The sequence below is a fragment of the Rhinolophus sinicus genome, chromosome 12 (genome assembly GCF_057876585.1).
Source record: "Rhinolophus sinicus isolate RSI-liver-muscle chromosome 12, RSI-T2T, whole genome shotgun sequence".
Classification (NCBI taxonomy): domain Eukaryota; kingdom Metazoa; phylum Chordata; class Mammalia; order Chiroptera; family Rhinolophidae; genus Rhinolophus; species Rhinolophus sinicus.
Window position 1 is genome coordinate 38,444,681 of NC_142512.1, and position 13,438 is coordinate 38,458,118.

The window sequence follows — 13,438 nt, forward strand, 5'->3', positions numbered from 1 at the left end:
CCCTTCTCTCAAACACCTCCCCAGATCCCACGTCTCAGGCTGCTCAGTGGGAGGGAGTGAAGAGGCGTGGGGCCCCTGTAATGTCAGCCCCAACACCCCTCTCCTCAGAGACAAACAAATTCTTCCACCTTCATGTTTGTCCCCTCAGTACCCTCATCCTTCACCCCCATTCTTTGCCCCTTTTCTTCCTCTATCCCAGGCAGATACACGGAGCAGACACCTTGGGACAAGAAACATTTAATTAGGAGTCTGGGGGCTCAGCAATGCCCCAGCAGACCCATCATGCAGCCTCATGTACAGTGGGCATAGGGCCCGCCCCTGGGATATTGCTGAGGGGGCCTCATGGCAGCAAACAGGGCAGTGTGGCTTGAGCCCCCCTTTGCAGGGGAGAAGTGGGGCAGGGGCCAGTGGGTAGGAGGATGTGTCCCTCTCACTGCATGGGAGGGTGTGACTGTGCCCAGGATGGGGGTTGGCATCGGCTGGCACGATCAAGGGCACAAGAGGAGGCTCTGAGCTGGGGGGAGAGGGAGGTTGGCACCTGAATGAAACAACCTGCAAGGGAGGGATCCTCTTTGCGTGTGCCCACCCTAACCCCCAGGGTACTTACTCCCTGCCTTTCCTGGTGTCCAAATAGAATGATCCACCTTCCTTATCTTTCACTCCCTCTCCCTCCCAGGGTGCTTTGTCCAGGACAAGGATGCAAATACAGCCAGAAAAGGGACCCCTGCAACCGCAGCCCAGCAACCCTGTTGCCCGCAGTGCCCAGAGAGCGGGGTGACAGAGGGCCATTTAGAGGTCAGGCTGAGGGCGGGGCTCCTGGGGCTGCCTGTTGGGGATCCCCCGAGCTGGTTGGTCCTGCTGCGGGGGCTTTTAGAGTCCTGACAGTGAAATGGGGGCTGTTTGGACCAAGCATGGGCCAGTTTTTTGTTCTCAGTGGGTTTTCTGTGTTCCGGTTGCTCTTGGATGTCCTTTTCCAGTGGGCAAGGGTGGGGTGAGGCTGCTCTATGGTGACTGTTCTACTAGAAGGGACAGTCTCTGATTTGCCACACACTCCACGGACCTCAGCCCTCCCCCCTCCTCTGCCTGCCCAGATTTCAAGTAATGGGAGAGATTCCTGCAGAACTTTCCTGAGAATTAATGGAGTGACAGAGGCAGTGAGACCAAGAGGTGGACTCGGGGCCCTGCCATAGCTGAGTCTCCTCCGCACCCAGGACAGATAGCTGAGGGTCAGGGAAGGAACCTTCCCAAGGCCCCACTTCCAAAGGGACAGCCGCATGGTCACACACACAGACCCAAGCAGAGGCTCTGTGGGGAAAGGCAGGTGTCAGTCATGCAAAGCTGGTGTGGGCACTGGGAGACTCTCTGGAAGAAGCAGCAAAGAAGTTCCCCAGGAATGCCCCCCAGGGCTAGACTCAGCACAGCAACGACTCTGGGGGTGCCTGGGCACTGGGTAGACCTAATGAGCTTCCCCATTCCCTCTCACTTTCTCCTCCACCCCCAAGTCCCAGAGCACCTCCTCAGGGCACCCTGGGACCCAAGAAATAAAATCTTCCTCAGACCAGAAGGCTCCCAAGCCATGGTGAGTGCCCCCTAGGAGAGAGGCAGAGGGAGAAAAAGTGTGGGCAGATGCCTGCTCCCCCACCCGGGGCTAGAAGCAAGGGCCAGGCATGGGCAGGGGTGGCATCTGGGTTCTCTTGGCTCCTCTCAGATCTCGGTCAGGGCGTCGGCTGGCACCAGGCCTCGCTTCTTGCCGCTGCTGACGCGGATGAAGCCGTCAGCATCCTTGCTCCTGCCCACGCCCACACAGATCTGAGGCAGAGAGACATGGAACTGAGGCCTGGCACTACCTGCAGCCCTGGCCCTGAGTCCTGTCATGGTTCCCAGGGGGCCCACTCCAGGGAATGATGCCACCAGCATCAGATGTAGTTCAAGACCTCAGCTGGGGTGCTGGGAGCAGATCCCATGAGGGGCCAGAGCACAGCAGCCAGACCAGGACATCAGCAGACACCGAGCAGCCCTTCGGGGCTGACCTTTGAGAACAGCTGACTTATTGTGGTCCCATTCCCATTTCACAGAGCAAGTAACAGAGGGAAAAGGACTTGCCAAGCTTACACGACTAGCCAAAGGCAGAGCCAGCGTTCAAACTCAAGCCTTTAGACTCCTAATCCAGTGCGCTTCCTCTCCCCAAGCTGTCTCTAATGTCATTCAGCCCCATGCCTGTGCTGGCCACCAGCCCCAAATCCCTGCAGTCCCTTCACTTCTAACCTGCCTTCCCTCCCCCTGCCACGCTGCGAGCATCCTCCTCCAGGACACTCGCCGGCCCTGCTGCCTCTCCCCCTCCCCCGTGCCCCTCTCTCCAGCCGCTGCAGGGCCCAGGCACTCACCTGGTTCTCCTTGAGGCTCATGTAGCCCTGTTCCTTGTTCCCGGAGAAGGGTTGGCAGCAGCGCCAAACATTCTCACCTGGCCTCACCCGCTGTACAAAATTGGCTGGGAAGAAGCCAACCCGGTCACCAATCTTGCCCTGGGGATGAGGCTGGCATGAGCACCAGTGCCACCCCACCCCCACTGCTTTCTCTAGACACAATGCCCACTCAGAGCCAATGCCAGCTCCTGGGCTGTCTGTGTTTGAGCCCCCAGTCAGGTGGCTTCTGGGTTGGGAAGGGTACGAGGTAGGAAGAGGGACAAAGCTGAGGCGGGGGTTGGTGGAGTGACAGGGAGAGCAAGGCTTGAGGGTTGGTCCTAGGCTTGGCGTGGGCCAGTGACTGAAGAAGGGGCAGTCTTAGGGGCCTGGAGAGAAGGGGAGGCAGTGGCCATGCAGAGCAGAGGCTGGTGAGGTGCCCAGCAAGTCCCTCTGCACCCCCGTCACCTCCCCCTTTCAAGTCACCTTCCACCAGTCCTCGTTAGAGTCATCCACCAGCATGATGCGATCTCCAGGCCTGGGAGGAGAGAGCTGGGCAGCAAACAGAGCAGAAGGGACCTGCCCTCCGACATCCCAACAGTTCTGGGCTCCCCCCATCTAGGGGAGGATTCTTGACGCCCTTAAAAGGAGGACCACAGCTACAGCAGACACTCTCCAGGACAGAGCCAGGGCAGTGGGCAGGAGCCATGCCATCAACACCAACCCCTGTTGGATTCTGGGCAGCTCCGCTCCTCTCTGGGCCCAGCAGCCCAACCATGCCAGAAGAAGGTTCCTGAAGGCCCCCCTCATGTTCCAAGGGAACTCAGAGACCTGAAGTGGGAGCCAGGCAGCTGCCCAGTGGGGCTGGGCACAAAGAACTTACTGCAAAGCCAGGTCATTGTTCTCCTGGGGCAGAAACTTGTAGAGTGCAACATAGGAATACATGGGTCCCACGTCCTTCCGCAAGGGAGGTTTGGGGGGCTGTGGAAGAGCTCTGGATCAGTGATGGGAGGGCGACACCCTCCTCATTCCACCCACCATCCACCTGTCCTGACCTTGCTACCTGGGGGCTAACAGGTGGGACACAGTGCTCCTGGGCCACGGATAGGGCCTCTCCTATCTGCTGTGCTTACACACCCCTGGAGGGACTGGTCCAGGGATGGAGAAGGGGGGATACTCCGCTGCTTGCTGTACCCTGGAACTGCCCACCCTGGAAGGGAGCAGGAGTGGGAGCAACAGGCATTGGGTCAGTGGTGGGAGGGGCAATACCCCTGCCTCCTGCGCCCACTCACCTTGGCATTGCCACCCCTGTAGACTGAATATAAATGATGGAACAGTGATACTCCCCTCACCCTGCTCTCACCCATCTATGGATCAGTGACAAGAAGTACCATCCCCTTCCCACCTGGCCTGCCAGGGCTTTGTGCCAGCATCACCTCACCTGCTGTCCAGGGCTCTTCTCCGGTACTGACCCTTCACTCTCGGCCAGGGCTGTGAATACTGGAGATACCAGGGTGGGGCCAGGATGTGAGGCAGCAAGAAGCATCCGCACTGCACTCCCTTCCCACCTCTGGTCCCCACCCGCCTCACCACTGTCTCCAGGGCCATCCTCTGAGCTGCGGATGCTGCTTTCCCCATCCTCAGTCAGCTCATCCCGCTCACTCTGGGGACAGAGAGAGGAGAAGGTTCATCCCCTGGGCCTTCAAAGACCCCTGCCCCTGAGGTTCCCCTTTATTTCCACCATACCAGGCTCCGTGTGGGGGACTCAGAGTTGCTGCTGAAGCTGGAGCGGTTCATCAGTGCCAAGGAGGTGCCATAACGAAGGGTCTCGTAGATGGGGTCCACCTTCCCGCTGGCCCCTGATGAGCATCCACCCTTAAGGCCAGGTACCCAGCTGCCAGCCTCACTCTGCCCTGAAGCCCTGTATCTGGGCTCTGTCTGCCCCACCAGCTCCAGCTGCACATGCCCGAGGCTGAACTCCCAGCCTCCCCTCCCCTGCCGCGCCCAAGTCTCCCGCATGGCAGGGAGAGCTCCATGTCCTCCCATGGAGTCCGTGCAGAAACCCTGGGCATCCTTGACTCCCCACTCTCTTCACTGCCCATATGACTTCCTCACCTAGTCCTACTTCCCAAATGTTTCCAGAATCTGCCAACTTCTATCTCCACTGCTACCAGCCTAGGCTAAGCTACCAAACTCTCCCTTGGAAACGGTCATGACCTCCCAACTATTCTCCCTGCGTCCACTCCTGCCCCTCCAATCCACACAGCAGCCAGAACGCTCTTGTAAAAACACGAAAATTGCCCTTAGAATAAAGTCCGAAGAATAATCCTAAAACGGACCCCAAGGCCCTTCACACCCTCTCACTCTCAACCCAGCCATGTTGTCCTTTCTTTAACTGCCCTTCCTTCCCCAGGTCACCCTCTGCCTACACCCGTCTTCCCCAGATCCTCAGTGGACTAACTTGCCATCCTTTACATCTCCGGGATGCCTGCCTGGTCTCTTTGGATGAGGACAGTGCCTGCTTTATCCTCTCTTTATGCCCTATCCTCCTTTCAGGCATTCATCTGACTGGCAATTAACTGATAATTGGTGTCATTAACCAGTTCATGTCTAGCTCCCTTACAGACCATGAACTCCACTTTCTTCAGTGCTGTGCCCCTGTGTCTGACATTTAGTAGGTGCTCAATAAAATGTTTGTTGAAGGAGGAATGAATGAATGAATCCTACGTTCAGGACAGGAGCATCCAGAGAAGGGAAGTGGTAGCAGTGCCAACAACTGGAAATGCCAGTGTGACTCAGGTGCCCATCTGAGGAAAGCATGGGTTCCTCATTGTACCACAGTGAAAGCAGGGGCAACGGGGGAGGGGGACACTCACCAGTGGGTGGGGAGTCTCTGCTTGTGGCACAGGCTGGTGGTGGCTCATGTACCAGGAGCGGGGAGCTGAAGTTGCGGCGGAAGGAGGAGGACTGTGGCAAGAGAGGCCAGAGAGAGGGCATGGGGATGTCACAGCCCGCTGAGTACTTGGCCTTGCCCAAGCCCCAGGACCCCCTCACATGGGGAACCAGCCTTAAGGGTACTCACTCCCCCACATGCCAGTCCTGGGAGCCCTCAGCCAGCCGTCTCTGTATGGTTCCCTACTCACCGTCTTGACTGGACATTGCTGGTGGGAGATCTCCTCAGAGCACCAGAGGTGGACGCTGACTTTGCACGTCTTACACCGCAAGCCCTGCTTGGAGTTTCCTGGGAAGAATTTGGGTTCGGCAAGAGGGGTTGATCAAGAGAGGATACATCCATGGACAAGAAGCAAAGGAGGCAGCTAAGGGGGTGGGAAGAGAGCAGGGGTTTGCGCACCCTTGTGTCAGCCTCAGGGCCTAATACTTATCCCCTCACGGTCAGGGTATAAACTGGCACTGAAGCCTGACTTGTTAGTAAACACAGCAACACTGGGCAACCGCCCACCCCCAAGACTCATTTGTCCACCCAGAGTGAGGGCATAGTTAGGACTGGGGACCCTGAACAGCAAGAGCCCAGGTAGGTCCACGGGCTCCTCCCCACACCCACCCTGGCCCGTCCCTTGCCCGCCTCAGGCACCTACCCACAATGAGCTGGTGGCAAAGCTCACAGGGATTGGCTCGCTTGAAGACATGTTCCTGGAAGCTGTGCAGCCTCACTGGTTTGAGTGATGCCAAGGGGCGCGGGACTGGGCAGGGGGAGGGTGCCGGGGTGGGCAGGCCTCTATCTGTGGATGCCAGTGGTGGGGAGGGAGGGGGCAGCGGGGTTGGGGGTGTCAGCAGCACCTCAGTGGGGCACTTGAGCTCAGAGCCTGAGCGAAGGAAGAAGTTCTCCACACTCTTACTTCGGAGGATGGTCTTGAGGGAAAGTGAGCGCCTGAACCGCTGGAGCTGAGAGAAGAAGAGGGGCTGTGAGTGGAAGCCTGAGAGGGGGCTGGTTCTCCTCCAGGATATCTCTTTGGTCAATAGCAGCCTGAAGGCTGAGGGCCTGAGGTGAGATGAAGTATTAAGAGAGAGGTTGCCAAGTTCCAGAAGGTGGGTCACAATCCCAGGTAACCCCCATGGCAGGCAAGCCCCATGAGCAAAGGAGTTCTGGCTAGACGGGCATTACAATTAGGAGTAGTGGGGACTGAAGCAAACCAGACAGCCGGGGAGCAGCTACTGGTCTCCTCTAGCCAACTGAGGCTAGTCCATACGCCCAGCCCAGTGTTGTCTGATTTTCCTATTTTTCAAAAGAAATCTAGAATTTTATGTGCAATTCGATAGACATAAACTCAAGAGGTTTTATTTCCTTCTTTCTTTGCAGAAATGGTAGTATACTATTTTTCCTGCACCTTGTTTTTTTCACTAACAGCAAATCTTGTAAATCATTCCATACCAGTACATAAAGAGTTCCATCATTCTTTTTTATGGCTACACAGGAGTTCATTGTATGGGTGTACCATTTACTCAAGTTAAAAAAATACTTCGGGGGCTAAACAAAACACACCAGGTCCCAAGTTTTCCACCTGTGTTCTTGAACAGAGTCACAGTAGGATCTGCTCATCCTGCTTCCTCATCCTCAAGGCTGATTTTTCCTCCAAAACACCTTCCCAGCCCAATCCCCCACAATCACCGCATCCCCTGCACAGCTCAGCCCTAGTTCAGGTCCAGCACCCCCAGTCCGGTTCAAGGCCACAGACCCTTGCCGCCACCTTGCTCATTCCACCTACTGACCCTGCTAAAAACTTTTCATGGTTCCTCAGGACCCAGCCAATGCCCTTGCCCCAGTCACGTGACTCTGCGGCTTGGCCAAACCTCCCTTTCCAACCCATGCCTTCTGCCTGCAGCCCAGACATGAGGACTTGAACTTATTCATATTTCATGCCTCTGAGCTTTTGACTTATTTGTCCTCTTCTCTGCCTTATCCAATTAACACCCTCTTTATCCTTCAGGGTTTCCAGTGACTCTTTCTCTTCCTGGAAGCTGTCTCTTCTGTAGGAATTCCATTTAGTGAAACCACTCCCTCCTCTGCACCCAGTACCGACTTCCATTATAGCTCCAGTCACGTTTATGTTGTCATTCACTTCTCACTCTCCCAGAAGACTGTGAGCCCCTTGAGGACAGGGATAGTTTCTTCAAATCCCCACACAGGGCCTCAACATATAGTAGGTGTTCAGTCAATATTTGTTGAATAAATGATGAGCAAATGACTGGAATCCTGAATGGAGCTCACGTTTTGGATTCTGCAGTGAGGCCAGAATTATTTCCGCTGCTCACCCAAACCTACCCTTCTTCAATCTGCCCAGGATGAGGCCTGGAAAACTCTCCACCCAGATCCTCCTCCCTCTCCTCCTGTTGAGAGCCCTCTTACCCTTCCCCACTCCTCTCCATCAGTGATAGAAAAGGGGGGCCAGAGTCTGGCTTCAGGAAGGGAGACTTGGCCAGTGTTTCCAGCTGGCACACCAAGCGGACTATGTGTCACGACTGCCAGCCTGGTAACTGTGCCAAGAGGATGGAAGTGGTGGCTGCTCCAGCTATAGGGGAGGCCAGTAGGCAGCAAGATGGAGGGGGGAGCAGACAGGGAGATGTTTGGGCACAAGGCACCCCAGTGTGCCAGCTGGGCAGTCAGAGCCCTGGGGTGTCTGGCACTCTGAGTTGCCCAGCTCCTTCCAAATGCAGCTTCCTGGACAGCACTGTGGGCTTCTTTGTGTGTCTGAGAAGCAAGGCCCCAGTCTCAGAGACCTGTGCTTTGGGGCAGAGGTGGAGGGCCAAAGGGACAATTAATTAGAACAGAAATGTGTTCTATGTGCCGAATGTGGCTCTGGGGGCTCTGACAGGCCCAGAGGCGGGTGAATCACCTATTGTTCTGCCCAGGGGCCATGGACATAGAGTACATGAGGTCTCTGGATGGTGCGAGCAAAACTAAACCTGCTGTCTGATGGCACGTCACTTTACTTCCTCTCTGTGAGCCTCAGTTTCCCCACATCCATGAGGAAGGAGGCGGGGGGCTGCCAGTGGCTCAGTTGGTTAGAGCGCAGTGCTCATAACACCAAGGTCGCCAGTTCAATTCCCACGTGGGCCAGTGAGCTGCGCCCTCCACAACTAGATTGAAAACAGCCACTTAACTTGGAGCTGATGGGTCCTGGAAAAACACACTGTTCCCCAATATTCCCCAATAAAAACAAACAAATAAATAAATAAATAAAGAGGAAGGAGGCAGGTCTCCATGCTCTCTAAGCAATGCACGGCTCTGGGTCCAAAAAGCAAAAACATAAACTTATAGCTATGAGGGGCTGTCATTGTCAGAGGACTGGAAGTGAGCTAGCACTTTATATGCAGCAGCTCATGAATCCTGGTACTACCCTCAGAGGTGGTGACAATTCTCCTCTCACTCCTCAGATGAGGAACGGAGGCTCGTAGGGGTTAAGTCACGTAACTCATCACAAGTTCTCAGCTGGTACATAGCAGAGCCAGGACTTAGACCAGTGGCTTTTGCTATTGAGCCCATTACCAGGAGCATGCTGCTGCTCTGGACCTTACCTTGGCCCTCACCTCTGCCCCTCAGTTGCGCCATAGGCTTGTCCACCACGTCAATCATGAAATTTAGGATTAGAAGGGATTTGAAAGACTGGCAACCTAGAACAGTCTCCACTCTATCACTCTGCATGTCCCTTCTGAATAGTGTCTGACTCTGTTGGTCACCTCTGTGACGGGAGGCACACCCTCTTTTGGGACAGTCATTCCATCTTTGGGCAGCTGCAATCGCTGGCAAGTGCTTCCCTATATAGAGCTGAAACCTGCCTCCTGGTAATTTTTGCCTATCAGCCCTTGTTTGAACCTCCCTTGGCTCCAGAAAGGGCTACTCCCTGTTACACACATCAGTCCTTCAAACACTTGAAGACATCAATCATGTTCCCTCTCCCAAGGCCATTATTTCCATAGTAATCCTCATAGGATGCGATTTCAAGACTATGCTTCAGCCTGTGCCCTTTCCTGGTGGCTCCCTGGCTTCAGTGCCAAGAGCCACCTCTGCAGGGTTCCAGAGGCCTCTGGAACAGAATGTTCCACAGCAACATGGCAGCCCCTGCTCTGCTCGCGACGCCCTGGCTGGGCTGTTGGCCCCAGATGTGGTGGCTGGCAGATGTCAAGGGCTGTGTCTGGAGGAAAGGAAGGGGGCATCTCTGCCAAATGGTTTGATGCTGCGCACTCCAGAGATCTAGGCTGGCGACCCAAACCTCATTTTAGCTCAGCTTGGCCAGGTATTCCCACTCCTGGGACTCCTAGTTCCCAGAGAGGACCTTTCCCCATCTCCCCACCAGCTATCTTTCTGGCATTCCCACTGTCCCAGGACCCATTCCCTGGCCTGGGAAGAAGTTGCCATGTACCCTGGTGAGCTGGCCCACCTGGATCCTATTCCCTCTGAATGTACCAAGAGCTTGTCTGGCTTAGAGCTTGAACCACCAGAACCACCAGGCCTATTCTTCTGAATCCCTTCCCAGAGGCAGGGCTGGCCTGCCCACCTCCCCACACCCTAGATGGTCCCTTCTTTCCTTGATTCCCCACAGCACCTCCTCACTTCCCGCCAGCTCCTGAAAGGGCACTAAGCAGCTGGTGGTGGGTGGTGGTGGACTTGGCACAAGCTGATTCAGATGGCAGAGCTGGCATGGCAGGGTCTTCCCAAGGATAACACCCAAGGGGGGATGGCAGGCCCTGTGTGGTACTGTGGGACGGGGACCCAACAATGGTGATGTTGACACTAGGAAGGTCCCTGAGTAGCTTGGGTGCAGGGGTGAGACCCAACCTTAGGACAACCAAATCCAGGAGGCTCGATTTGAGCTGGCAAGAAATGCCTAGTGGGCCCCAAACACTGATATTATAAGCCTGGAATGCTGGCTTCACTGCCTGATGGGCACCAGCCCCCTCTGTTGTACCTGCTTCAAGTTGAGTTGGATGGGCAGCAACCAATCCTCTCCCTTCCATCTCTCCCACTCCTACAGTCTGGAGACAGAGGTTTCTTTGAGACAGATTGGGGGCGGGAGGGTAAAAGGAGGCTGGCAAGGTCCCTGAATTATTCTCTCTCTGCCCTCCTGATCCCCAGCCCAGCCCGTGTGGATTTGACTGAGTTCTTCACAAAGGGGAAGTATAGGGGAAGGGGACAAAGGTACGGGGCTCCAACTGGTCTGGCACAGACGGTCCAGGTCAGAGGTGCACTGCCCCTCTTCCCCTGCTCCTGGGATCTCAATGGTCAGACCCAGAGCTGATGGCATTGGAGGGTCCTTGGGCTGGAAGGAGGGTGGTACAGACCTGCCAGGCCCAGACCTCCCCCTCCCGACACAGCTGAGCTTGCGGCCTGCTGATTGCTGAGGCAGCACTGCCCAGGCGCCCACCTGCTTTCACTCCTGCCTACTTGTGGAGAGCTCTTAAGGAAGAGGCATGGCTGACAGGCCTTGGTGTGGGGAGCAGGGCCTGGGAGGCCCCCAACCCCCTGGGAAGCAAGCATGGGGATTATGTACGTGTGTACAGGGTGATTAGAAGGCAATTGAGAAGGTCAGGGGCCTTGGAACTCAGGATGGGGCTCAGCTCCTGGGATCCTCTGCCTGATAGAAGCTGTCACAGATATTCCAAGCAATATCCTTCCACCCCAGCTCCTCATTCCTTTCCCAACAGACATTTAACTCTCTGAGGGGAAGTTAATTCTGTGTTCCGAGAGCCCAGGGTCTCATTCTTAGAAGGGGGCAGGAGAAGGTCAAGTGTTCATTCTGAAGATTTGGATGTGGAGACCCACTGGGTCTCTCTGGTTTAGGGATGCGGAGCTTCCTGGGATGCCTCAGCCAGACTCCAGCCTGGCCCTATTCATCTCCCCCTAGTCACTCCCTGGATGACTTTGACCTTGAATTAACCTCATATCCTGGGGGGGTGGTCAAGACAGAATGAGAAGGAAGATGGGCACTGGAGAGAGCTATAGATAGATGAGCTAGTGATACCAGGGAGAGCCAAAGTATCACTATCCATTTCTGGTCCTAATTGCCCCCTCCTCACATGGATAGCAGAAGCAGAGTGGGAACAAAACACCAGGTGGAAGGGAGAGGGAAGTAGGTCTTGGCCTGAAGTCTAGGGAGGGGGCGCCTGGAGTACCCTAAACACAGTCGCTTCTTTCCCCTCCCCAGACCCGTTCAGGTTGCTTCTGCCGAACTTCTTGCGGGGCAGTCTGGAACACCTAGAACTTGAGGAGGGAGCAGACAGATTGGGTGGGTGGGTGGGGCGTTGAATGCGAGCAGCGCTCTTCCCCTCCCCCTCTTCAGTGCCAGGAGTCTGGGCTCTCCGCCTGACTTCAGTGGGGAATAATTTATTCGTTGTGACTCCCGCAGGAGTAACAACCATACATAATTAGGGCTAATTATGACATTCATTAATTACGATTTCTCTTTTTGCTTTTACCCGCCCAACTCCACCCCACCCCCGTCCCGCTTCCGGGGTGGGAAGTGGGGGATGCTTGTCTTTCTGCTCTGGAGCCGCAACAACAGTCCTCCGGTCCCCGCCCGCGATGGCCCGCGCTGCCGCAGCCCTTAGCGTGGACTCGAAAGCTGCGCACCCCCGGGCCGCGGCCTCACGTCCCCGAGCCTAACCCGGTTGGGAGGGGGGAATGCAGGACTGCAGCGGGTCAGAGAGAGACGTCCAGAGGGACTCGGAGATAAACACATAGAGACGCCGACAGAACCCCGGGAAAGACGCACACAGGGAGATACCAAGACAGAGACAAACAGGTTGTAGAGACATTTTCAGAGAGAGACAGACACAGACCGAGAGAGAGAGAGAGAGAGAGAGAGAGAGAGAGAGAGAGAGAGAGAGAGAGAGAGAGAGAGAGAGAGAGAGAGAGGCTGAGCTACTGAGCTACATCCAGAGACCTGGCGGACACAGGAGGGGAGCGCCTCGCACGCACACCGGCGCGTACACCGGCCCACACCCGCTACACACGGCTACACACTCCCTCCGCCTTCGCTGCGCCGATTCCCTCCAACAAAGCCGAGTTACAACCTCCCTGGAGGGTCGCGGTAGCGAATCGGCTCATCACGCGCGTAAGGGCGTGTTGTGCTTGTGTGATGGGGGATCCTAGGGGCCCCTCGTCGCGAACCCATCGGAGCCTTAAGGATCACACCCGCCCGCTACTGTGACCCCAGGGCACCCGAACCCACAGTGGAAACTGCGTTGGGAGGGCGCCCGGGCCGGGGGCGCACCGGACAGGGGTCCAGGCCTCGCGCCTCCCGAGTTACCTTGGTTTCCTGGAGGGCAGAGACGGTCCCCGGGGGTGTGTGGGTGGCCGCGTCATCTGGTTCATTCTCCTTCTCGCTCATTTCGGTCATGGTTGGGGGAGAGGGGTTGAGAGGGTACCGAGACCAGACGGCAGGCCCGCTGGGGGTGGGATGCGGGTGGCGGGCGTCTCTCTGGGTCCCTGAAGCCCTTCTCCGAAGACTGCCCCCAATGAACCCCAGGAGAAACCCCGGCCAGGCAAAGCAACCCCTCACTCCCGGGCGCGAGCAGAGAAAGTTCCCGGGTTAGCAGGTGAGGGAAGGAAATTACACGGAGCAGCAGGAGTGGGACGACCCCAGGAGTGAGTACCGAGGGTCTGCAGAGGATGCTGCTCTGAGCCAGGGCAGGAGGGAAGTGGGGATGCGGGGATGAGCCGAGGGAGGGAGCGACGGAGCTGTCCGTGTCCGGCGGGCACCGCCGTCCGCTGCGCCCGCCCCCCATCCCCCTCCCTCCCCCGCGGGTCCCAGCCCCGCACCCGGCAGCCCCCTCCGCCCAGTCCTCGCCTCCCAACTTTGATTTAGGAGGTCGCCTGGTCCCTCCCCCTTCCCTCAGCCTCTCCCCCGCGCCGCTATGCAAATCAGGTTCTCAGCTATTGGCTGCCGCCGCGGCCAAGAGGACGAACTGGGCGGAGCCTGGAAGCCTTGACAAGATGGGGAGGGGCTTGGAGGGTGCTAAAGGGGAGGGGGCAGTTTTACACTGAAAAATTCGGAGTGGGGGCATGACAAGGTTGAGGGAAG

General features: G+C 56.6%; 1 protein-coding gene across 1 annotated transcript; it reads right to left on the reverse strand.

Moving 5' to 3' along the window:
• Positions 1–221: 221 nt before the first annotated feature.
• STAC2 (SH3 and cysteine rich domain 2) lies at positions 222–13,127 on the reverse strand. Its single transcript, XM_019747795.3, has 11 exons — positions 12,665–13,127; positions 5,996–6,302; positions 5,543–5,640; positions 5,276–5,366; positions 4,146–4,258; positions 3,990–4,062; positions 3,841–3,899; positions 3,283–3,380; positions 2,886–2,937; positions 2,385–2,522; positions 222–1,809 (listed from the first exon to the last, which is right to left on the reverse strand). The coding sequence occupies exons 1-11, from the start codon at positions 12,752–12,754 to the stop codon at positions 1,705–1,707; spliced, it is 1,224 nt and encodes a 407-aa protein (XP_019603354.1). The 5' UTR covers positions 12,755–13,127; the 3' UTR covers positions 222–1,704.
• Between the last annotated feature and the right edge of the window lie 311 nt (positions 13,128–13,438).

Bases quoted from the DNA above. Each gene is read 5' to 3' on its own strand.
- STAC2 (XM_019747795.3), bottom strand. From the start codon at position 12,754: ATGACCGAAATGAGCGAGAAGGAGAATGAACCAGATGACGCGGCCACC. The intron at 5,367-5,542 runs GTGAGTAGGGAA...CTCTTGCCACAG, and splicing joins AGCAATGTCCAGTCAAGACG to TCCTCCTCCTTCCGCCGCAA. The intron at 2,938-3,282 runs GTAAGTTCTTTG...CTCTCCTCCCAG, and splicing joins AACAATGACCTGGCTTTGCA to GCCTGGAGATCGCATCATGC.